This window comes from Onychomys torridus, chromosome 1, assembly GCF_903995425.1.
Source record: "Onychomys torridus chromosome 1, mOncTor1.1, whole genome shotgun sequence".
In the NCBI taxonomy this organism is placed as follows: domain Eukaryota; kingdom Metazoa; phylum Chordata; class Mammalia; order Rodentia; family Cricetidae; genus Onychomys; species Onychomys torridus.
The window spans coordinates 132,020,430-132,046,275 of NC_050443.1; the positions used below are offsets into that span (position 1 = coordinate 132,020,430).

The window sequence follows — 25,846 nt, forward strand, 5'->3', positions numbered from 1 at the left end:
TCACTCATAAGTGGATACTAAATGGGAGGGAAGGGATGGCCAGACTGCAATCCACAACTCCAGAGAGGCTAGCTAACAGGAAAATACCCTAGGAGGGACACATGGATGATCCTGTGAAGGAGAAGTGGATGAGATCTACAGGGGTGTACTGGGGGTGGTGGTGACAGATAGCAAGGAGTGGGGGATGAGAATATATGGAAATGGGAGGGTCAAGCTGGAACAGGGACAGAGTGGGAGGGCAGGGAGGAAGATACTATGATATATGAGGACCTCATGAGAGTAGGAAGAGGCAGGGTGCTGGGGAGGTTCTCAGGAATCCACAAGGTTGAACCCAATTTTTCTGCTGGCAGTGGTCCAGAGGGTGCTTGGACCAGTCTACTCTGGTGATCAAATAACCTAACTGTCATCATAGAGCTTTTGTCCAGTGCCAGATGGAGGCAGATACAGAGATCCACGGCCAGGCACCAGGCTGAGCTCCAGGAATCCAATTGATGAGAGAGAGGAGAGATACCTTAGGCAAGGTACGTCGAGGTCATGATGGGAGGACATGCAGAGATGATTGGCCATACTAATGGAGGCTCATGAACTGAAGATGGTCGTCTGGCTCAAACTGTTTGGGGGGCACCCAGGCAGGGGGATAGGGATCTGTCCCTGGTCTATGGGCAGACTTCTGGAATGTGGTGCCTGTGGTGTGACACCTTGTGCAGCCTTGGTGCAGTGGGAAGGGCCTTGGACCTGACTAGGCTCAGTGTGCTGGGCTCTGCTGACTCCCCATGGGAGACCTCAATTTGGGGTATATGAGAAAGCAGTGTAGCTTGGGAAGGAGGGCTGGAGGTGGAGGAGGGAGGAGGGGTCTGTGGATAGCATTTGGAGTGAGTAGAAAATTTCTTTTTTTCCCTTTATTTATTATATATTTGTGTTTTAATTTTACATATCAGCCATGGGATCCCCTGTCTTCTCCCCTCCTGCCCCTGCCTCCACCTTCCCCCTTCTCTGCTGTAGTACTCCATTGTGTATATGTACCATATTTTCTTTATTCATTCTTCAGTTGAAGGGCATCTAGGTTGTTTCCAGGTTCTGCGTATTACAAACAATGCTGATATGAACATAGCTGAGCAAATGCCTTGTGGTATGATTGAGTATTCCTTGGGTATATACCCAAGAGTGCTACAGCTGGGTCTTGGGGGAGATGGATTCCCAATTTTCTAAGGAAGCACCATATTGATTTCCAAAGTGGCTGTACAAGCTTGCATTCCTACAGCTTGCTCCACATCCTCTCCAGCATAAGCTGTGTTCTGTGTTTTTGAACTTAGCCACTCTGACAGGTGTAAGGTGGTATCTCTGAGTCGTTTTGATTTGCATTTCCTGGATAATTATGGATTTTGAGCAATTCATTAAATGTCTTTCAGCCATTTGAGCTTCATCTGTTGAGAATTCTCTGTTTAGTTCTTTAGCCCATTTCTTAATTGGACTGTTGGGCATTTTGATGTCTAATTTCTTGAGATCTTTATATATTCTGGATATCAGCCCTCTGTCAGATGTGGGGTTGGTGAAGACCTTTTCCCATTCTGTAGGCTGTCACTTTGTCTTGTTGACCGTGTCCTTTGCTCTACAAAAACTTCTCAGTTTCAACAGGTCACATTGGTTTATTTTTTCTCTCAGTTTCTGTGCTACTGGTGTTGTATTTAGAAAGTGCTCTCTGTTCCCAATGCGTTCAAGAATACTTCCTACTTTCTCTTCTATCAGGTTCAGGGTAACTGGATTTATGTTGAGGTCTTTGATCCACTTGGACTTAAGTTTTGTGCATAGTGACAGATATGAATCTGTTTCAGCCTTCTACATGTTGACATCCAGCTATGCCAGCACCATTTGTTGAAGATGCTTTCTTTTTTCCATTGTACATTTTTGGCTTCTTTGACAAAAATTATATGTTCATAGGTGTGCGGGTTATTGCCAGTGTCTTTAATCCGATTCCATTGGTCCACATGTCGGTTTTTATGCCAGTACCAAACTGTTTTTATTATGGTAGCTTGTAGTTTGAATTTTCCTGTCTGGCCCAGTCAGGACAAATCTCTCTTACCCGACAGTCCCACAGTCGCTCAGACCCAACCAAGAAAGCACACAAAGACTTACATTGTTTATAAACTGTATGGCCGTGGCAGGCTGTTTGTTATCTACTTCTTCTCTCTTAAATTAACCCATTTCTGCTTATTTATACTTTGCCACATGGCTTGTGGCTTACCAGTGTCTTTACATGTTGCTTCTCATGGCGGTGGCTGGCAGTGTCTCTCTCCAGTCTTCTATAGCTCTACAGTAGAGCTTGAGGTTGGGGATTGTGACACCTCCAGACGTTGTTTTATTGTATAGGATTCTTTTGGCTATCCTGGGTTTTTTTGTTTTTCCATATGAAGTTGAGTATTATTCTTTCCAGGATTGTGAAGAATTGTGTTGGTAATTTGATGTGGATTGCGTTGAATCTGTAGATTGCTTTAGGTAAGACTGCCATTTTTACTATGTTAATGCTGCCTATCCATGAGCATGGGAGATCTTTCCATTTTCTGACATCTTCTTCAATTTCTTCTTTCAAAGACTTAGAGTTCTTTTCATGTAAGTCCTTCACATGATTACTTAGAATAACCTCAATGTATTTTATATCATTTGTGGCTGTTGTAAAATGTGGTGTATCTCTGATTTCTTTCTCAGCCTGTTTGTCTATTGTATATAGGAGGGCTACTGATTTTTTTGAGTTGGTCTTGTATCCTGCAATGTTGCTGAAGGTTTTTGATTAGCTGTATCAGTTCCTTGGTTGAATTTTTGGGGTCACTCATGTACACTATCATGTCATCTGCAAATAGGGAGAGCTTTACTTCTTCCTTTCCAATTTGCATCCCACTAATCTCCTTATGTTGTCTTATAGCTCTGGCTAGAACTTCAAGTACTATATTGAATAAGTATGGGGAAAGGGGCCAGCCTTGCCCTATTCCTGATTTTAGTGGTATTGCTTTGAGTTTCTCTCCATTTAATTTGATGTTGGCTGTTGGCTTGCTGTAGATTGCCTTTATTATGTTTATGTATGTTCCCTGTATTCCTGATTTCTCCAAGACCTTTATCATGAAGGGGTGTTGGATTTTGTCAAATGCCCTTTCTGCACTGCATATTTCTACCAGATCTTCAAAGAAGACTTAATACCAATACTCTTTAAATTGTTCCAAACAATAGAAGCAGAAGGTATATTACCAAACTCCTTCTATGAGGCTACAATTACCCTGATCCTAAACCAAACAAAGATGCAACAAAGAAAGAGAACTACAGACCAATCTCCCTCATGAACTTTGATGCAAAAGTACTCAATAAAATGCTGGCAAACAGAGTCCAAGAACACATCAAAACAATTATCCCCCATGATCAATTAGGCTTCATCCCAGGGATGCAAGGATGGTTTAACATACGAAAGTCTGTCAATGTAATACACCATATAAACAAACTCAAAGAAAAAAAAAAAACCATGATCATTTCACTAGATGCAGAAAAGGCATTTGAGAAAATCAAATTTTTAAATAACCTTATAAGACCTCTTTAGGAAAGACTTCAGTTTTTGTGGGAAATAATTTTATGATAAGTACTTAATCTTTGTTTGAGCTGAGATAATTTAGTTTTAAAGTAATGAAATCATTAATAGCTATAGGAATGGGATGGTTAAACAGGAAGGAATCCAATACAGTCCTACATTATACAATAATTTGTATCTGTACTGAATCTGTTGCTTAATCTGGCAAGGTATATAGGAAACTAGATGGTATAGTCAAACAATTGCCTGAGTAATGTCATTTGAATAATGTATGACTCCTCAATGTTGCTTCTCAGCTTGAAAAACCTCTGCAATCTATACCATGACTTGACATTTATTTATGGAAACTCTTCATCAATTTATGCTGAGAAATTCAGTTCTGGCTAACTCATGGGATGAGTATCCTTTTGCACTCAAAGGGAACTTTTTTTGCAAAGATTTCAGACTCTTAATAATAATGAATAGTATGCATAAGGACAGTGAGTGCTGAGATGTGAGGGAATGATTACTAAGGCTTACTTACACCTTTGTTTCAGAGTGGTTAAATGGTATTTAATATGGGTCCAAGGATCATGATTAGTGTTTATATCACAACAACCTTCTGAAGGTCCTGCTGAACTGTTTGTAAAGCCTGTCATAATCTGGGCAATGTTATTTTTACCTTGTGTGTTTCTGTCTCTCTAGCACCTAATAAGTCTTCCCTTTTTCTTATTAACCTGCTTTCATGATGACAATAGCCAACAAGGAGTTTTAAAATGTCTTCTCTTTGAATTTTGTGTAGATCTTCAAACACAGGATTTGTGAATTTATTTGTTTGGGAAATTATCAAATAATTTATTTCGTAAGTGTTGTAAACTTTCATCATAGATTTTGTTCACTTCCTTGGCTACATTAATTCCAGATTTTTTTTTTAATTTTAAAGAATGTTTTTCTTGGTATCTTTTGCAGCTTGTTCATTACATATAAAAGTTACTTTGTGTAGATTATTTATACCATTACATGATTAAGGTCTTTATAAGTTCTAAGACCTTTCCAACAGTTGTGGGGAATCTTTTAATCTATCTGATTATAGGAAAGGCTTTCAATTTAGACTGCACAAAAGCTGAGAGTGCAGACAATATTGTTTCATGCCTTGTCTTGTTGGATATATTTTCATTTTTTTAATGTTTAGTAAAGCATTGACCATAGGTTGATATAAATAACAACTCTATATACCTAAAATTCTGTTTCTTTGGGATTTTTATTATACAATATGTCTTTGAATATCTAAGCCCTCATATTATTCCTATTCTTTATGTAATTCATGAAATAATATAGGATTTTCTTAAACATCACTTCTATCTTTAAAACATGTTTGAAGAGAAAGAATTTATTCTTTAATGACAGAGAAAGCACTTAATTTTCATAATGTGATTTGGGTCTTCTTTTTCAGTATTAGTAATATATCTCAGTGCTTGACATACTATCCAAATTCTTTTATATTAGGCCAATCTCAGGCTCATTTCTTAGAGTTTTTAAGTTCACAGTATGTCATGGCTTACAACAAAGCCTTTATACAGAAATCCTAGTAACAGAAAGCTGACATACATACCTAGAGATTTTAGTTAAGAACAAAAATTAATTTTTGTTGCCTAACTAGTCTGTCACTCAAAGACAGGGTCTATTTTTCAAACTTCTATCCACCCATGCTCCCATAAACACTTTTTATCCAAATGCAGACAATGTACCTTTCTCTGTCTCCATCAAGGTCAGATTAACAGGCCAATATGAAATCATCAGACTCTAGAGGTATTCAGTGACATGTACTGCCTCCCTTGAGATGTGTGCAAAGTTTACATCACTAACTTGATATTAGCAAGAACACAAGCCCAGACTCTGGTCCACAGCAAAGCTCCACAAATTGGAAAGAAGAGTCACTACAGGTGGGAAAAGAGAATTGTCTGAACCAATGATATGGATGTGAGTGTTTTTCCATACCTAGTATTTGGTAGCCTTATTTCCTAGGGCACAATTTAATTGATTAGCTAGTTAAAATATGTATAGACAGTTAGAAGAAAGCATAGCATTTCTAACCATTTTTATCTTACAAATAAAAACTAAAAACAAACAAAAAAGAGGGTGTGGGTGACTAATGTCTAGAATGATTAAACATCCTTAATAAGGCTATACTTTTCTATGTGTTTCCACCTTTTGGTTCTCTGTTATTCCAACCCTACTATGGTGCCCTACAGAACTAAAATTTCTTCTCTCTGGATCATCAGGTATGTTTTAGAAATAATTATGGTGGAGGTTATACTCAAGAAAACATAGGGAGATCATAAATATAGAAACAAATTAATTTTACTTTGGCTATTCTTAATGACAAGTCTGAATCACTTCCTACATTAAATATGAAGTGGTTTAGAGGAATGGGTACAATCAACATTCCAGCATCAGAGGTTTCTTTAGGTGGAGACATCCTTTTGTACTCTAAGAACAGTAGTAAGACTCTTTGTCACCTGAGCCACTGTGCAGTTGAATACAACTAGATTTATTATATAATATGATTTGGTCAGGACAGCAGGTATATAGGCAAAGATGAGAATAATTCTTACATCTTCTCTATTTTTCTCCCCTCTTCCATCTTTCCTTATTTTCTCCCCAAACACAAATAAAGCAAAGCTGTGTTGATGGTAGGAAATAAAAAGCATTCAGTTTACAGGAAAAATGAATATCAGGATGATAAGATAAAACAGTAAAACTGTTAGTTCTAATATTTAAATACTGATTCTTTGCTTTTTCATTTGATGAAATATAGTAAGATTTCATCAAGAATATAACCCATCGAACACTCAATCTCTTGAATGTTCCAATATTTAAAAACAAACATCCAACTAAGAATGCTTTCATGATATAGAGAAATAGCTTCTTATCCCTAGAACAGAGTCCTTGGTCTTGGATACCTTACAGATGGTGAGATATTTATTAGAGATGGAAAATGCACTGCCAGTTTGTCATGGAAAAATAAGGCATGACAACATGCCTCCACTTTGTGCTTTCTGCTGATTTAACTTTCATTGTACATTCTAGACAAGAATGCTAGCAGACGTTACTGTAGTAACAATGAACACTGTATTAAGAGTAGTATAGAATATATACCAGTAAATGAAAGTAAACCTCACAGAAACATTGTGAACCACCTGTGGCAGTTTCTGTGAACAAAGAAATTTCAGTTCTCATCTGCAGTACTAGATCTGAACACACTGCCTGTCTCTACCCAGTACTCAGGTCATCTTTCATACAGCTCCACACTAGACAGAAAGATGAAGCTAGGCACAAGAAATGGCTCATACTTCAGATATCAGGGTCAAGTTCAACGACTATAATGTTTACTCATCTTGTTGTAGGTACATGTCATGGCAAGATCCAAAGGACTTTAATGGAGAACATTTCAGAGGCAACTGAATTTATTCTTTTGGGGTTAACAGATGCCCCAGAGCTGCAGATCCCTTTATTTATCATTTTCACGATCATTTATTTGATCACATTAGTTGGGAACCTTGGAATGATTGTGTTAATTCTGCTGGATTCCCGACTCCATACTCCCATGTATTTTTTCCTCAGTAACCTCTCCCTGGTGGACTGTGTTTATGCCTCAGCAGTCACTCCTAAGGTAATGGAAGGGTTTCTCACAGGAGGTAAGATCATATCCTACAATGCATGTGCTGCCCAGTTGTTCTTCTTTGCAGCCTTTGCTATTACAGAATGCTTCATGCTGGCCTCAATGGCCTTTGATCGTCATGCAGCAGTATGCAAACCACTGCATTACTCAACCATCATGACAAGTCCCATGTGTGTTCTAATGGTAACTGTCTCCTATATGAGTGGACTTCTACAATCCTCCATCCATGTTGCCTTCACCTTCCACCTCTCCTTCTGTCATTCTAATGTGATTAACCACTTCTTCTGTGACATACCTCCACTGCTGGCTCTTTCTTGTTCTGATATCCATGCAAATGAGATTGTAACTTTTACATTGGCTTTATTTGATGTTGTTTTCACTCTGTTCATTATCTTGAATTCTTACCTGCTTATTTTCATCACTATTCTGAGGATGCGTTCTGCTGAGGGCCGAAAGAAGGCCATTTCCACCTGTGCATCACATCTCACCACTGTGTCCTTCTTTTTTGGAACAATCATCTTCATGTACTTACAGCCTAACTCCAGTCACTCCATGGAAACTGACAAAATCGCCTCTGTGTTTTACACCATGGTTATCCCCATGCTGAACCCACTTGTCTACAGCCTGAGGAACAAAGAGGTCAAGAGTGCATTCAAGAAGGTTGTGGGAAATTCAGTCATAATTTGGCTAAGTCAATTAATTACAAATTGATTTTAAATTATGGAAACTTCCATTAGATATCTATTGTCTTGTAGTAATTTTTCTTAAATTGTTTTATCTATATTCCTTTTGATATTCCTTTACACATGGTATCTCTATTTTTATTTTTCAGGCATGAGTAGTTTAGAGTAAATTGTTGATGTATTACATAAATAATAAGCAATTCAATTTTAAAATCAAGATTATAATGCTATTTACTGCCAGGATTATAGTGTTCAACACTATTGGTATCACCTTCTTTGACCATAATCTTTCATGCCAGTTATATTTTTAATTATTAAAGTTTAAAATATTTGGTGCTCATGACTGTGTGTGTGTGTGTGTGTGTGTGTGTGTGTGTGTGTGTGTGTGAAAGCCACAAACCCACTATAGATACCAGAGGATAATTTTCACAAGTTGGTTCTCTTTTTACCATATGGGTCAGGGATGTAACCCAGTTTATCAGAATTGGCACCATGAGCCTTTACCTAATGAGTATATCTCCATCTCAATTTCTTATAGACAGTGTAAAGCTATAGTTCTTAACAGTACTTTAAACACACATTTTGAGACATCCTAAGAAAATGCATCAGCCCAAGATCATCAAAACAGCTTTTTTTCTTAAATATTATTTTGACATATGGCTTTTTGAATCTTGGTGTTCAAATAGGTCTAATGATGAGTTTCAATAATAAAGAACCACATAGTATCTACATCTATTCAATTCCTTGATTTCAGCAGATTTCAGAAATGAATTCACCCAAAACTACATTTATAGTTCCTCTTGCCAGAGTTCTACGTAGTTCTTAACCTTGTCTAACATTTGTGTTGGACAGCAATATCTTTCATAAAATAGAATTCTTTAACCATTATTTAAAAGTTGAATCAATTTGTAAAGTAGAAAGTAAAGCATTAAAACTATGAAAATATCTAGAGATGATCCTAATTTCTCATGATTTTGAGGTAAATACATTGAATTCAATGTCAAAATTGAGAGGAAATCCCTTAGGGCTTCTGATGGACTTCATGGTATTGTTGATCACTTCAGGATGTTCTGTAAGGTAAATCAAAACCACAGCCAAGAAGTGGTCCATTAAATGTAAATCACTTTAACTTGAAATCAAAGGCATTTGAACCTGGAAAAATGAGCTTCTTCTCCTATATCAATCCTCGTGTTGGATATCAGGCATTTTTTTCTTACATGAATTAAGTGCTTATTCAATGAAATAAATTTAAATTATTAAGCAACTAAATCAGCTAATCAGCTAATGTGTGAGCAGAAAATTTTACATGTGAACAAATGAGTGGATCAGTGAGAAGAAGAACAAAAGAGAGTTTATCAACAAGACTGCATCGTTCATGCCCAGTACTGGAAAGCCGCTCCCATGGGTATGGACAACATGGGCTCCAAGGAAAGAACTACTATTGATGATTTGCTAAATGGCCGCACTGTCAGATTTCCTCCTAAATATATCTGTTTATATGGACTATTCTCAGCCTTGATTGGAGAAGCTTCTCTTCTTTTGCAGCAGGTTAGTGGTTAATAAAGAAACTCATAAGTGGTTGAAGTGCTGAGAATAAGTGACTGTGAGTGTTTATTCATAGATGGGGCATGTATGTAAACATCTCCACAATGCCAAATGCCAGAGAACATTGTGGAAGTTGGAACATGAAGACAATAATAATCAGAGGATGGGAAGTTCTGGGAAATACTGTCTTATGGGCATAACATGGACATCATACATATGGACATAAGGCATTTGTGGTTGTCTATGTAAAATCAACCTAGTCAAGATCATACTTGTGACAGGAGCTTCTGAGCCTCCATCTCCAGTTCATCAGGTTCTGATGGATGCTTTCTATTGACAATCTATCAGTAGGTGTTCCCAGACCCAGGGTAGCATTAACTGGATTCAGAAAATATTAAATGATAAAGTAGAGGGAAATTATGAAGTAGTGTGGCAAAAAGATTTGGGAGGTTTTAGGCAATTGAGTGTGATGAAATTGATTGTATTTGTGTATGATTATTCCAAAGAACCTTATAAAATACTATTTTTAAAATAATTATGAAATTTGTGACAAAATGCTGAAGTAGGTATTGTTAAGCTGAGGGAAGTAACTTGGGCCAAGAAGATAAATTTCACATGTTCTCTTATATGTAGATGCTGGTTTTCTAGATATTTATATATTTTTCAATTAGCAAGATTTTTTTTTATAATTGTATGAAAAGGATATTTAGTTCCTTGTATATTTGTTTTTATTCTTGATTGTGACAATTGCAGTTCTCCATGGTATTGAGGAATATGTCATTTAGCAAACAATTGGAGCTGTAAAGAAGTTAAAGTCATCTGATGAACTAAATTTTGGGTAGAAAGAAAGCTTAGGGGATCAGGAGATCCCAGCAGGATGAAGAACAGAAAGGGAGAATGAGGAATAACAGACCATGATAAATGAAGACCACATGAGAACAGGAATAGGCAGAGTGCTGGAGAGGTCCCCAGAAATCCACAATGATACATCCTCTCTAGACTGCTGGCAGTGGTCGAGAGAAAGCCTGATCTGACCTAGTCTGGTGATCAGATGGCCAAACACCCTAACAGTTGTGCTGGAACTCTCATCCAATAACTGATGGAAGTGGATGCAGAGATCCTCAGCCAGGCCCCAGGTGGAGCTCCAGGTATCCAATTGTCGAGAAAGAGGAGGGACTGAAATAGTGTGAATTGTTGAGATCAAGATTGGAGAGGCACAGGGACAAATAGCCAAACGAATGGAAGCACATGCATTATGAACCAACGACTGTGGAGCCCCCAGATGGAGCAGGCTCTCTGGATAAGTGAGACAATTGAGTAGCTTGAACTGTTGGGGAGGCATCCAGGCTGTGGGACCTGGACCTGTCCTTAGTGCATGAGCTGGCTCTATGGAACCTTGGGCTTACACAGGGACACTTTGCTCAGCCTGGAAGGAGGGGACTAGACATTCCTGTACTGAATCCACCAGGTTTCAATGAATCCCCAGAGGAGTCTTGTCCCTGGAGGGGATGGGAATGGAGGGGAGTGGATGGAGAGAGGGTGGGGTTGGGTGCGGGAGTGGGGAGGACAGGGAAACCCATGGCTGATGTGTAAAATTAAAACACAAATATAATAATAATAATAATAAAAAGAAAAAAAGATGTTATATTGTTTTTCTTAAGTGTCTATAATAAAATATAAAGAGATAGAAATTGTGTGAAGTCATGAATTGTAACAGAAGATAATGATTTGGAAGACTCTCTGAATGACTCTAAAAGAATTAAAATACTGAGGCTGTGGTCCAGCAAACGTTGGGAGAGAGTAGCAAGAACAAACACGTCAGGTGCTATTAATCAGGACAATGACCCTGCAGATACTGCAAAGATGTCAAGGATCTTCTTCCTATCAAAGGTCCAGGTACTCAGATCTTGAGATTACAGCAGTGGCCAGAGAGGAGCATAAGGCAAAACCTCAGTCTCCACTTCTCTCTCCTGTTTCAATCCTTTCCCTCCTCAGCTGTGCTGTGTGGAGTGCTCAAGCAGGAATCTTCAGACCTGCTGGAAACAATGTTGATTCTAAACCACATGGTCCATGTTCTTTCTTTCTAGCAACATGAACGAGTTGTGTGATGACTGTCTGCTTACTTGCCTTTGAGTTTTCTGAACATTTCTCGAAATATTTGTTTTGTGGGCCCATCAAGGTGTTTGGATACTCATTTCTTTATAGTGGTATTATCTAACATTTGATATTATCTTTCATTTTTATTTTGGCTATCCTGTGTAGGTGATGTGCCATGTGATTATGCTTTTAGTTTGCATGTACCTAGTGCTTAAGATATTGGCATTGGCCAGGCAGTGGTGGCACACGCCTGTAATCCCAGCACTCTGGAGGCAGAGGCAGATGGATCTCTGTGAGTTCGAGGCCAGCCTGGTCTACACAGCGAGTTCCAGGACAGCCTCCAAAGCTGTCTGCCTCCAAAGAAACCCTGTCTCAATGAGCCAAAAAAAAAAAAAAAAGATATTGGCATTGCTTGATGTGCTTTATGTACATACTTATATGTGTCCTTTGGAGAAAGGTCTTCTTAGGTCTTTAGACATTTATGAACCATACTTTCATTACTATATCATTGATTTTTATCTACTATAAGATTTTCAGTGAGATTCATTCTATGACCTTGCCCAATACTTGGTATAAGTGCAAAACCCTTTAGTCTGAATCTCAACTATATACTAATATTGTTTATTTTAAAATATGCTGTTCCCACTGTTTTGATAAATGGGTTTCTTTATTCTGACCTTCTATTCTCCTTTGTCATTATAAGCATTATGCAAACAAATTTAGACACTTTCCTCTGTGTGCTCACCAAGATCAGGTTGAAGTCCAATGTGGGATCACAAACCCTTAGATATGACCACCTACATGGTACCCCTTCCCTTGAGACATAGACAAAGCTTCCACCTCTGCCTTGATGTTTGCAAGGGCACAAGCCCAGGTTCCATTCTGTATCAGCACTTCACAGATAGGGAAGTATAGATTTCTATCCTCAAGTCTATTTCACTCTGGAGAGATAGCAATTCTCAGAAGGTGACATCACATTCATAAATTTCTTCTATTTAGAACGCTGTTCAGGAGTAGAAGTGTAATGATGATAACACTCTTTGTAATTTCAGAGACCATAGATTATGGGATTATGTAACTTTCCTTAGGACCATCAATAGTTGGGCATTAGTATTGTGAAACGAACACAATGCAGTATCCAAGAAGATATTAGATACATTATGTGAAGTAATATCTCCCATTACTTGCATACTTTTAAAACTATAGTGTCTTTTATGACTTGCAAAAAATTTACATATTATTTGTTATATACGTGCAGATACAATAAGCAAATAAAAGGAATAGTAATTCTCATTTAGAATGCCCTTAAGGTAAAGCTACATCTTTTCTTACCTTAATATGTAAAAGTAAAGGAGTAAAACTTAAGACTCTAGATAAAGTATTTTTGGGCCTAAAAGGATACTTCATACTATAACCTATAAGTCATAGGCAGGTGTTACCTGAGGCATCAAGGAAGTGAGAACAACCAAACACATTAGGAAATACAGCTTGGTTGAGGGCACGGAATCCACAAGGAGAAGAAAATCTTCCTTATTCTCCTCCCTAAACAAATAATGCAGACTTCTGTGATGACAAAAGATGGAAAATCCCAGCCTACTTCAAAAAAATGAAGATATGGGAGGAAACCAAGTAAAACTCTCTTTAATTTTTGACATGCTTAAATACATCCTGATATCATTACATACAGGCTTCATAGATCAAGTAGAAAACAAAATGGCCCAAATTTTAAACTGAAGCATTTACTTAATAGTGAGGCTTCATAATGATGAAGAAAGGCTGTATAGTCCTAGAGAAGCATTACAAGATACTAAACTATGTATAACTTGGTACAGATGTCAGAGACAGGAAATTCATTTTAGGGTTCTTGTCACCATGATTTTTCAAAGCATACACTTAATTTTTTCCTGAATATATTTTGGTTCTTACTTAAAGAATCAAAGTGTGCATTGTGTTTGTATGAATTTAGAAATATAAATAAAAACATTGAGTTGAATTACTATAATAAATAATATCATATACCAGACAATTTGAAATGAGCCCTAAATATAAAGTTTCAAGGTCCATTTATACTACTCCCACATTAATAATCTCATACTACCTGCCCAAATAAGAATTTTATGCAGGATTTTTACAAAGAAATGATGCTATATCACGACTTTGATCATATTTCAAATTTTATTATATCATCTAATCCTAGAGGCAAGTCATGATCATTCCCTGAGTTTGCTGGAGAATATTTCAAGGGAGAATGAATTTATTCATGTGAGATTAAGAGACACCCCAGTGCCTTATGTTTTCATCCCCCATCCCCTACCCTCCATTGCCCACCCCTCATCCCTAGTTTACTCATGGAGATCTCATCTATTTCCCTTTCCCAGGGTTATCCATATGTCCCTCTTTTGATTTTTCTTGTTAGCTCGCTTCTTTGGAGTTATGGGTTGTTGTCTGGTTATCCTTTGATTTACATCTAGTATCCACTTATGAGTGGGTACATACCATTTTTGCCCTTCTGAGTCTGGGTTACCTCACTCAAGATGATATTTTCTAGTTCCATCCATTTGCCTGCAAATTTTATGATAAATTTCAGGCTAATCAGATAATTATATATAATAGGGATTAGCTAGCTAACAAGGAAGACCCAAAGAGGGATGCCTGGATCACCCTGGTAAAGGGAAATAGATGAGATCTCCATTAGTAAACTGAGGATGGGGCTGGACAATGGAAGGTAGGGGATAGGGGATGAGAACATAAGGGAATGGGATGTTAGAGCTGGAACAGGGATGGATTGGGAAAGCAATGAATAAGATACCATGATAGAGGGAGATATCATGGGGATAGAGAAAAACCTGGAGCTAGGGAAGTTGCAAGGAATCCCCAAGGATGACCCCAGCTTGGACTACTTGAAAGAGTGGAGAGGGTGCTTAACTGAACTGGGTTACCCCAGTGACAAACTGGTGAATACTCTGCCATAACAGAGCTTTTCTCCAATGACTGGTGGAAGCAAATGTAGAGATCCACATCCAATCACCATACAGAACACCAGAAGTCCAGTCAAAGAGAAAGAAGAGGGATTCTATGAGCAAGTGTTAACATGATATATAAATCCACCTTACAACTTTGTTTACTAGGATATAACTCTTTTATGTTTAATCTTTTAACAAATCACATTTTAGGGTAGCATTGGAAAAAAAGAGGAAGTGTGTGTGTGTGTGTGTGTGTGTGTGTGTGTGTGTGTGTGTGTGTGTGTGTGTGTGTGTGTGTGTATGTGTGTGTTAGCATAAAATTGATCTTTAGAGATAAGACTTGTAATAACATGCACACACACAAATATTTTAATATGACTCTTCTTTAAGAAACTCTCACTTCTCTTATCTAGATTCTGAACCCAAGATTCATAGAGCATTTTCCATTCTGGTTTTAAAAGCTTTAACTGTGCCTCATATTTTCTCTTCTTAAAACATATTTCTCCATTAAACACAAATCCAATTTATCTTGGGTACAGATCTCTGGAAAATAATTAACTATTCAGGCAGATTCCAGTGTGTTAAGGAGCTGTGTCCTAAGGCTAGTGAAAGCTCCACCACAGGACTTGAGATCAGAAACACAATCAGTTCCTTAATTTTTCAATGAAATAACTCATTCATGCATTTTAGTTATGAAATATTTTACTGTATTATTTAAGTAAGTCAAAGGTGGGTTAAGATTGGAAGAACATTAAATAATAGAAAATCCCAAGTAATTATCCAATGCACATTAGACTGGTAGTCAGGGACATAATTCCCAACCATTGAAAAATCACTAATGATAAAAACATGAAAAATAAAGTCCAGACATTTAAGCCCTTATAGAACAGACCACCATTTCTAGCAGTCTCCTTACTCTGGGTTCATTTTTCATTTCATTCAATATCACTACAGTACAAAATTCTCTAAGTTCAGATAATCAGGATACCTCTAGAAAAGGCTAAGATGATAGTTATGTTCAAAGGAAGATGAGGCAGCAGAACCTGCTTTGAGTAAGATGGATGCTTAGTGCAGAGAATAAAGTAAGACTAACATCCCATAGTCAAATCTGTCTTCAGATTACAAAGGCTCTCTACTAGCACCACTGTAACTAATTCTTTTCAGTCCTGAGGGATAATTCTATTACAAGTTTACCACATGTTACCATCTGCTTTACAAATGGAGAATGCATGCCATATGATACTGTAGCTTCTTTAAATCTTCTTAAATCTAACATTTCTACTCGAGTCCAGCTAGATTGTATACACCCTTGACAACTTGGCAGTTCTCCTAAAGTTACCAGGTAGATTAAAGTTTGCTTTCTGATAACCTGAGGCTGTTTCTCTGTAACCATATAATTCAATCCTGAGATAGGTTTGCCTTTAAATTATTTTGTCTGGGTCTGAATTTCTTTATAATTCATTTTAACAGGTTTTTCTAAAAAAATTTTCTTGGCATTCAAATTGACCAAACTTTTTAATGTTAAAATAAAAAAATGATCAAACAAATAATATTTGTAAATGATGTTATATACATCCTACCAAGATTAATTAACCTCTCATTTAATTGTTACACTTTCAGACCACCTAATAAGTTATCAAACAGAGACCAAATTCTTTCCATTGTAACATTAAACTTCTGAAATTTAAAAAATATGCCTGTATAAGATGAGGACTATGCAAATTAAACTTACATAATGATGATTTAATCATGTATGTCTATATCATGTTGTTTTGTTGTACACTATATTTATATTCATATGTATTGGTATTATGTATTAAATTAAATTATGTATAAAGCAAATTAAATATATTCATTATGTATTATAAAATAAATGTGAAAAATTAAACCAAACTATATCTTTGGAGATAAAAATGAATATTATCTTTACAAAATAAGTTAAAAGTAAAAGTTTATGTTGAGGTCATACCAAGACTTTTGTGACAAAGCTATATATTAGAGAAGGGAAAATATCATCAAATATATTTGAACTTGAAAACTGTTTTAAATAATGAAAGATTTAATAATGAATGCAAACAAAATTTCTATGATGTGTGTAAAGACTTCAATGAGGGTTTTTGTTATTTTTCTGCCTAACATGGCTGTAGTCTGGCAGAACTGATAACTACAAGTTTTAGTCCCTGAACTTCTATTCCCTAACACCCAATACTCCCAGAAAAAATGCTAACAGTCCTCTCTGCCCAGCTACTTTACTTGCTCTTTCCACTTCCTGTCTGTCTGTACAGACCTACCAGACCTCTATGCTTAACCAGCATAGGTATGTGCCACAACACCTGGCTCTGTTCTCAGTGTGGTCTTGAGCTCATAGAGATCTGGATGAATCTCTGCCTCCTGAATGCTAGGATTAAAGGTGTGTGCAACCGCTGCTTGGCCTCTATGTTTAATATAGTCACTGGCTTTTCCTCTGATCTCCATGCAAGCTTTATTTATTAGGGCACAAATAAAATATCTTAACATCTATTTTCAGATTGAATTCTATTCTAGAGTTGAATTGTCTTCCTTATTTAGGTCAACCTTCTGTTTTTGCTTTTATTACTCAGGTAATTGTTCTCCTTAAGTTCTTTCTTCTTAACTTCATTTACCTGTTTCTCTGCATCTTCCTTAAACATCTTGAATTCTTGATGTTTCATATTATTGGTATATTTGCAATGATATATGGACATGTGGATTTATTTATTTAGCTCTAAGTCTGATATGGTAAGAACATACATGAGCAGAATGTAGGATTCATGAGCAGTTTGAGCCTAGAAACTGGAAATATCTTGGGTAGAATGAGTTCATGTGGACAGAGGGGATTGAGATTGTCTTCAATATTTTCCTTATTGTCCAAACCTGGAGTATGAGGGTAGGTATGGTTTGGTGGAAGTTGGGCATGATGAAGGAAGTTCTTGTGGGCTATGGGATATCTAGAGTCCTGGTGAAAGACTTGAGATCTTTTATGATGAAGGCCAAACTATGCTAGACACTATGTGGGTAGAACTCAGGCTTGATCTGATGTTCTTTTGAAAAATGTGTGACTAGGTAGGTCAGGGAAAGTCACTTGGCTATCTCTGTTTAAGGAATTGAGAAGTTTGGTATGCAGAATTTACCTATGAGATGTTGCAGATAGGGTGGTTTCTGGTCCTGGTAGAAGTCTAGAGTTTAGCTGCAGTGCAGGTTTGTTGGCCAGAATAGACAGGGGCATTGGATGTGGAACCAAGGCTAGATATGTAGAGTTACAATGATAATCTCAACAGAGATGTCAGTGAGAATCTCATGGTTAGATCCTGGAGGATACTATTGGATGCTTCAAATTTTTAAATGAAGAAGAAAAGTATATACCTCAGTGATGTATAAATTTATCAAGAAAAATAAATCTCTTCTTTACTACAAAGCTTAAAATGAAAGAATGTCCTTGGGCCATCTCTTAACTTTTGAGAAAATGTATCAGAACACTTTTATAAGTTTGTAAAGTTGCCTAAGTAGAAAATTTAATGAGGCTTTCAAGGCTTTTGTTTGTTTGCTTGCTTGCTTATGGTCAACCTGGTTATAGAAAAGTTGTAATTGATATCTGAAGGTTCTTCGATTCCTTCTACACCTCTATTCCCTAGTATCTTCAAAAGTGATATTAGTAAAAATGCAAACACTGACCTCTGTTGTCACTAGCAAGATCATGCCAAAAAATGTGGGTTCATCAGTCTCAGGAGACATCTGTTCACATGTACTGTTGCACCTGAGATACATGTACAGCTTGCTGTTCCTGCTGTGATTTTGGCAATACTATAAGACCACATTCCATTCCACAGCAGAGATCCACCTGTGGAAACAGAGAACAGCAAGATGCTTTTCAGGATATGGATGTTAGGTCAACCCTCTGGACATGACATATTTCACATCCATCATTTTTACTCTTGTTGTTCTGTTCCTAGCCTGAAGTAAGTATTAAAAATATTTTAGTATACTTATACTGAATTGTAAATGGTGATAAAATATCTAGTCATTTTTTGGTTGCATAATTTAAAACAAAAAGGTGAAATTAATGTCTAGAAAAAAGAAGGCCCTGGGACACAGACTTACATTATTATCAATGACGTTCTCACTCTTGAAACACCGCTCTTTTCACTACTATCCTACTCAAGAGCAGCCAGTCTTCCACTCTCAGGATCTTTGGATCTGGGAGTGATGGTTTCACTCCAGAGGTAGAACATGTTGTGATTTTCTAATATTTATAATGTTCTACAGGATTCGAAGTCCGCCAATTATAGCTCATTTTTAATTTCAGGTTGTATGACTTTCAACATCAATTTTAAAAATATCACTTGCTGGGTCCCTTTTCCTGGAAGTATCAACCTCTAGACATTAATATCATGAACTGAACTGAACATTCTGAAGAAACCAAGAAAAGATGAGCAAGGGCATGGAAGGTAATGGTTATGATTTACATGACTTAACCATGTTAATTTCTTTTATAACTTGGAAGAATTTACACAATCCTTATAATGTAAGTGCAGATATATCCTGTGAAGATGGATGATTTTCACCTTGGTCATTAATAGGATAAGACTATTAGATCTGGTGCCTTGAATATAAAATGATATGCCAAAAATTCCAAAGTTAGAAGCCACTCTCAAGTTAAGAGGCAGGCTTATATGTAACCATAGTTGCATAATCAAGTGTCATCTGATCCACTATGCAAATGGTACAAGATACACCATGAAATATATCATGTTTGAGGTTACAAATTATGTAGTGAGAGCAAAAGTAACTCTTCTTTGGCATTTACCCTGTTCTTACCCAAAACACAAATATAACAGACTTCTGTGATGGTAATAGAAAACACCATCCTCTGTGAAAACTAAGGCCTATTACATTTAAATAAAGAAATTAAAGTTGTTTCTTTTTGAATTATGTCCTTGTAAAATTATTTCCTTAGATTTCCATGCACTGCAATATTTCTAAATATCACAAAGAAAAATGTCCCATACATCAAGCAGTGATCAAATGCTCCAGAGTTCAAAGGAAAAAATCTAAAGAAAGATCTTATCAAATTAGATATAAACTGAGTATCCATGGAGAAGTACCCAAAATCAGTGCATAGACACAGCTAGGGCGTTGGACTTGGTACAAGTATCCAACATGAGAAATGAAATAGATATGCTTTGTTGCTAACATAAACTAATTGCGTTTTCCTACATTGTTAATGCTTCAAAGCAAGACTTTGATATTCCTTTTGGACAGGTATGTTTGTAAATTATGCAAATAAGAAGTCCTTTGTTGGTTACTCAAATAAGTATTATCATTTACATGAAAACTGAAATAAGACATAAACTTATAATAGAGAGTCCTATTGAGAGCAAAGAAATGGCAATTTCCATTTGCTATATTCCCAGATGATTCCAGATAAAAACTTTCCACCCATAATTCAGTATAGGCTCCTTCACACTGAACAGGATGATGACATGTGAGTAAGACAACTTGATTATTCTTAAAACCTTATGTTGAGGTCCAAATATAATGATCTTTCATTTCCTCTTTTCATATTAGGAGCCTGTCATAATTCCCAAATAACACTGATGCAGAATATTTCAGAAGTGGCTGAATTTATTCTAGTGGGATTAACAGAGGCCCCAGAGCTGCAAGTCCCTTTATTTGTCATCTTCATTTTCATTTATTTGATCACACTGGTTGGGAACCTTGGAATGCTGGTGTTGATTCTGCTGGACTCCTGACTCCACACTCCTATGTACTTTTTCCTCAGTAACCTCTCCTTTGTGGACTGTGTTTATGCTTCAGCTGTCACTCCCAGGGAAATAGAAGGGTTTCTCACAGGAGATAAGATCATATCGTTCAATGCATGTGCTGCGCAGATGTTCTTCTTTGCAGCCTTTGCTACCATTGAAAGTTTCATCCTGGCCTCAATGGCCTTTGACCGTCATGCAGCAGTGTGCAAACCCTTGCATTACTATACCACTATGAGAACTACAATATGTGCCCTGCTTGTTGCTGGTTCTTACATTAATGGAATCTTGCGATCTTCCATCCATGTGTCCTTTACTTTTCACCTCTCCTTCTGTCATTCCAATGTGGTGAATCATTTTTTCTGTGATATTCCCCCACTACTCACTCTTTCCTGTTCTGATATCTATACAAATGAAATTGTGCTTTTCATGTTGGCAGCATTTAATGTTGCTTTTACTCTATTGGTTATCGTTACCTCTTACCTACTTATTTTTATTGCAGTCCTGAGGATGCATTCTGCAGAGGGCTGAAAGAAGACCATTTCCACCTGTGCATCCCACCTCACCACTGTTTCCATCTTCTATGGCACAATTATCTTCATGTACTTAAAACCTAGCTCCAGTCATTCCATGGACACTGACAAAATGGCATCTGTGTTCTACACCATGGTCATCCCCATGCTGAACCCTCTTGTTTACAGCCTTAGGAACAAAGAAGTCAAGAATACATTCAAGAAAGTAGCTGGAAAAGCATTATCTTCACTGGGATTAGTCAATTTACTGTAAAGTGTTTGAAAATGATATGTAACTTCAAGTTACTTTGTCTATAAATACTTTAAATGTAATTATTTATTGACTTTAATTTTTCTGAATATATATTTCATAGATCAGGCCTCTTCTATTCATTATTTTTGGATTCTAACTATAGACAGCAAATTTTGCATATTTTATTATAGAAATTAGGCACTTCAATTTTGATATTCAATACTTAATACTATACCACATCTGAACTACTGTTGTATAATTATTTCTTCTTAATTTAGACATTGGCTTCTTGAGAGAGGAAGGAGCTTACAAGTCTCAGGAAATAAATAAAAATTACAAAGCTCAGATGTCTCCTAAAATTTAAAAGATTCAGGATGTCAATGAAACTTACCAGGCTCCAGAGCTCAGATAGTTACAAGACTCCCAAGGGCTGGTCCACAGAACTCTAACAGGAAACTATTGATATCTAGAGGAGACTCTCAAACTACACTTCTTGAAAGTTGTTTATTGGGTTCTAGTAATTCATTTTTCCCCTGAGTGGTCAGCCATGCTGGGTAGAGTTTATAATGATGCCTGTTGGTTAGAGGCACACATGTTCCTTTAGGCAGCTCTTCAGCCACACTCATGTAAGTCATCACTAGGCCTAAACTAATTGGTTCAGAAAGATAGACTTACATTGAATTGTTTATTTAATCTGCCATTTGGGAGCGTCTATGGGTTTTGTAGACATTTGTGTATATTTCAGAATAGTAACACAGGAACTTCTTTGATGACAAATCATGAATAGATATATAAATAAATCAAACACTAGCAGAGTTATAGTTTCAAACATATTTTACTAGTTTTTTGAGAGATCAATACAATGTATTTTCATATTTATGCCTTCTTTCTCAACTTTTCCCCCTTCTCTACCCATCTGTCTTTATACACAGTGTTTTCTCCATTTAAGACCAAATTTTTCAAGTAGTCTTTGATGTGTGGCCTTCCAGAGAAGTATGGCTACACTGTTAGAGAAAACAGTTTCTCTCTTCCAGCAGCTATCAATTGGCAATACCTTCATGGCTAGTGGCAGGATTATATGCCCAAGTCTCCTCTGTGGTTTCCAGTTTGGTTATTGAGTTTTTCAATTCCACCTTCACTTTACCTTCAGTTCCCTTCGACAGTCCTAATCCTATATTGATATCAGTTCTCAAATCCCCATGTTGTCTGACATTTTATTCAGCTGTATGATTGTGTTTTTTTTTCTTGGCTATCTCTCAGGTAGCTATTGCTTGTTGCAACCGCCTCGACCAGCAAGGATGATGCAACACTGGAGCTCTTCTTTAAGCAATTTATACAGGACCTTGTTAGTAGTGATGTCTCTCCCTGGGCAAGCCTCTCCCAGCCCTTAAGTAGGTCTGGGCTACCAACCCCAGACAGCCACGTGGGCACTATCCATAGGTCCACGCATATGCAAGCAGCACATGAATCCAGCCATAGCCAAATAAGGAGCTGTTTACCACAAAGTGTACTTGCTGTCGGGAAGGCAGAGGGTGGAAGCCAGCGCCATCTTCAAGGTGCGGCTACACGCAGCTCTCTACAGTTCCCCCTTTTTGTTTTGCAGAGCAACAGGCAAGAGTAGAGGTCCGATCTCTGCTAAAATGGAACATGTACTAATGTTTGTCCAGGCGTCGTCCACCCAGAGAACACTAGACCCGTCCGATACCCTTTTCACAGAGGTGGGAGTTAGGGTACCAACCCACATGCAATCAGACTTGCTCTTCTTGAGGTCAGTGTATCTTAGCCTCAAGTGCAGTGTGCAGGCCTCGCATCCTGTGCCTAAATATCTTTTAAAGTAGCCAGCCAGGCTTGGGGGGACTGTCCTGCTTCAACGGCCATAAAGGCTTGGATAATCATGGCCGCATGGGGACGCTGTGAGATCCTAATGCGACAAATGCACCACAAGCATACTAGGTAGGCGAGCACCAGTAAGCCTACTAGGGCTCCTATTCCTGCCCACTCCTTCAGGTGATACATGGCTATAGCAATCCAGGAAGATAATCCCTCCGCCAGTCCGGTATCCATTCGGGTCGAATTCACCATGACAATAGCCACCCTCAGCTGGTCCATCAGGTTATCAAACTCTCTGGTCCAATTGCCTAAAAGATAACTAGACAACCTTTTAGATAAATCTGCAGCATGGGTAAAATTATTATATTGGACACTAGTCACACACAACCCTTCATACTTCCATTGGCAGCTGAGTTGGGCAATCTGCCAGAGGGTATCAATTTGCTCTTGAACCAGGTCAATTCTCCGGTTGACCACCATCAATCCTCCTTGTATTTGAGCATTGATGCCCTTTTGCACATCCAGAGCATGTGCCACATTGGCAGAAAGATTATTCAAGGTCTATGCCGTCTGTACAGTATGACTCATGGCAATGGTGGCTGTAGCGGCTCCAACAGCCGCCAAGGAAATAGCTGTAACAATGGTGGCAGTAATGTCAAAATCTCTTTTTTGTCTAAATAGGGTCATAGCATTAGGAGCATCAACTGGCATAGGCACCCAGCAAGGCATACGGGTAATTATGGCATAATCATATTTAGAAGCATTCCAGCATTGAGTGTAAAAATAGGTATTATTATGGCAAGATACAGGCCTCTCTTTGCTCACTATAAACAAGAATGGAGGATACACACAAACTGAAGTAGCATTATAAGTAATACTAGCCAGTGGCTCATCTCCATCATACGCACAGCCTGCATCAGTTCTGGCAGTGATGTCTGTGGATAACGGGCCAGGCACAGAATCCCAGGAGCCCCAAGGCTTGGAGCTACTCCATGAAAACTGACTAATCCCATGCACTCCCCCAGCAATCATAACTGGGGGCTCTAAATTCATGCAACTTCCATTAATGCCACACAGTAGCCAATTATCAAAAGGATTAGAAATATACAACTGAGAGGGATTTTGCTGACTATAATTACTACCTGCAAAAGTCTGATTAAAGTCTGTGCTTATTCCAGGAGAAAAAGTGAAACTCTTCCCTTGATTGGCCCAGATCACAGTACGAGACTGACAACCTGTCCAGGGCCAGACGTTCCCTCTATCTTGACCCCAACAAAAGGGGGCCCATTTTGGTTGACCAGGTGTATCATTTCCCAACACTTTAGCAGGCCACCATCCAGACACCCAAGAGGCATTGGCTGAAAAACAAGGGCCTGGTCCAGGCAAATCAAACCATCCAGCCATCTGGTTATATATCAAGACACATGGGGAAACATTTGATCTGTTTCTGACAATTTGGAAACAAAGAGTTCCGTTTAAATCAAAAGACCTATTTTCTCCTATAGGAGCTTCCTCTGGGTCCATAGGGAGGTATGGAACATCCATACTTTTATTACTACTGAATAGCCGTGGGAATAATATTGCATCATGACCGACTGGCATTGTTCTCGGGAACACTGACAGTATCCCCCATCTTAGGTCCGTCTTTCCCAGCTGAATCATCATTAGCGCGAACAGGGAGATCACTGTCCACACAGACTTGTTCTTCTTGGCAATGGACTCTTCTCACAAGGTGCTCAGGAACCCACACCGGGTCTTGCTGATCCTGTGGGAAAACACAAACAGAACCTCGTGCCCATGTCAGCACGGGATCGGGTCCATGCCAAACACCTGTCAAGGCATCTTTACATTTCACCATTCCTTTAGAAGGACTGTGCTGACAATGATGTCTGTCTGCAGCAGAACAATTGGAAGCATCCAAACTCAAAAAATTCAGGGTAAATAATGCAAGAGAGAGTCTGTCCTTAGGGGTACGGCCATAGCCTATTCCCCCTTTTTGTTTTTGAAACAATTCCTTCAAGGAGCAGTGAGCACGCTCCACAATGCCTTGACCCTATGGATTATATGGTAGGCCATGTACAAGTTGCACATTCATCTGTTGACAGAAGGAAGCGAACTTCTGTCCAGTATATGCAGGACCATTGTCTGTTTTTAACTGTTGAGGCTTACCCCATGCTGCCCAAGGTTCTAAGCAATGAGCAATAACATGAGAGGCTTTCTCTCCTGCCATTGGGGTGGCGTGAATGATTCCAGAGCAGGTATCAATAGATACATGCACGTATTTGACACGTCCAAATTCAGAGATGTGTGTAACATCCATTTGCCATATTTTTAGGGGGAGCAGACCACGAGGGTTAACTCCTAATCCAGAAGGATGATGAAAAATGACACATTGGGGACAATCTAGTACCACCTTTTGTGCATCCGCACCTGAGATAGAAAACTTTTGTTGCAATGTCCTTGCATTAACATGAAATTCTTTATGGAAAGCATGTGCTCGTTGTATGGCAGAAGCCACAAACATCCATTCCTGTCTAGTACACTGGTCCACTATATCATTGCCTTTAGCCAATGGACCTGGCAGACTGGTATGTGTGTGGATGTGTTGCACAAAAAAGGGATTCTTACGTTGCCAGATCAGTTTCTGTAATTGGCCAAACAATGAGCTAACAGGGCTAGAAGGTTTGATGGGCCCTGCACATTCAAGGCTTTTCAAGGCATTAACAACATAACTAGAATCTGACACTAAATTAAATGCAAACGGACAAGCCTTAAAAACTTCAAGAACTATTGAAAGCTCCACCCATTGGGGTGCACCTGGCAAGAATTGATGCTTTACTGCTTCAGTAGAATCTACCATATAAACACCACAGCCTATCTTAGACCCATCTGTAAATATAACACTGGCTCCTAGAATGGGCTGGGAAGCAGTTACCTTAGGGAAAACTACAGGATGT

General features: G+C 38.1%; 1 protein-coding gene and 1 pseudogene across 1 annotated transcript; both read left to right on the forward strand.

Annotated features, from left to right (window-relative positions):
- The first annotated feature begins 6,986 nt into the window (after positions 1 to 6,986).
- Positions 6,987 to 7,940, forward strand: LOC118577854 (olfactory receptor 5B12-like). Its single transcript, XM_036178534.1, has one exon. It carries the CDS (start codon positions 6,987 to 6,989, stop codon positions 7,938 to 7,940), a length of 954 nt encoding a protein of 317 aa, XP_036034427.1.
- A 12,186-nt stretch (positions 7,941 to 20,126) lies between these two features.
- LOC118577865 lies at positions 20,127 to 21,080 on the forward strand (annotated as a pseudogene).
- The last annotated feature ends 4,766 nt before the right edge of the window (positions 21,081 to 25,846 follow it).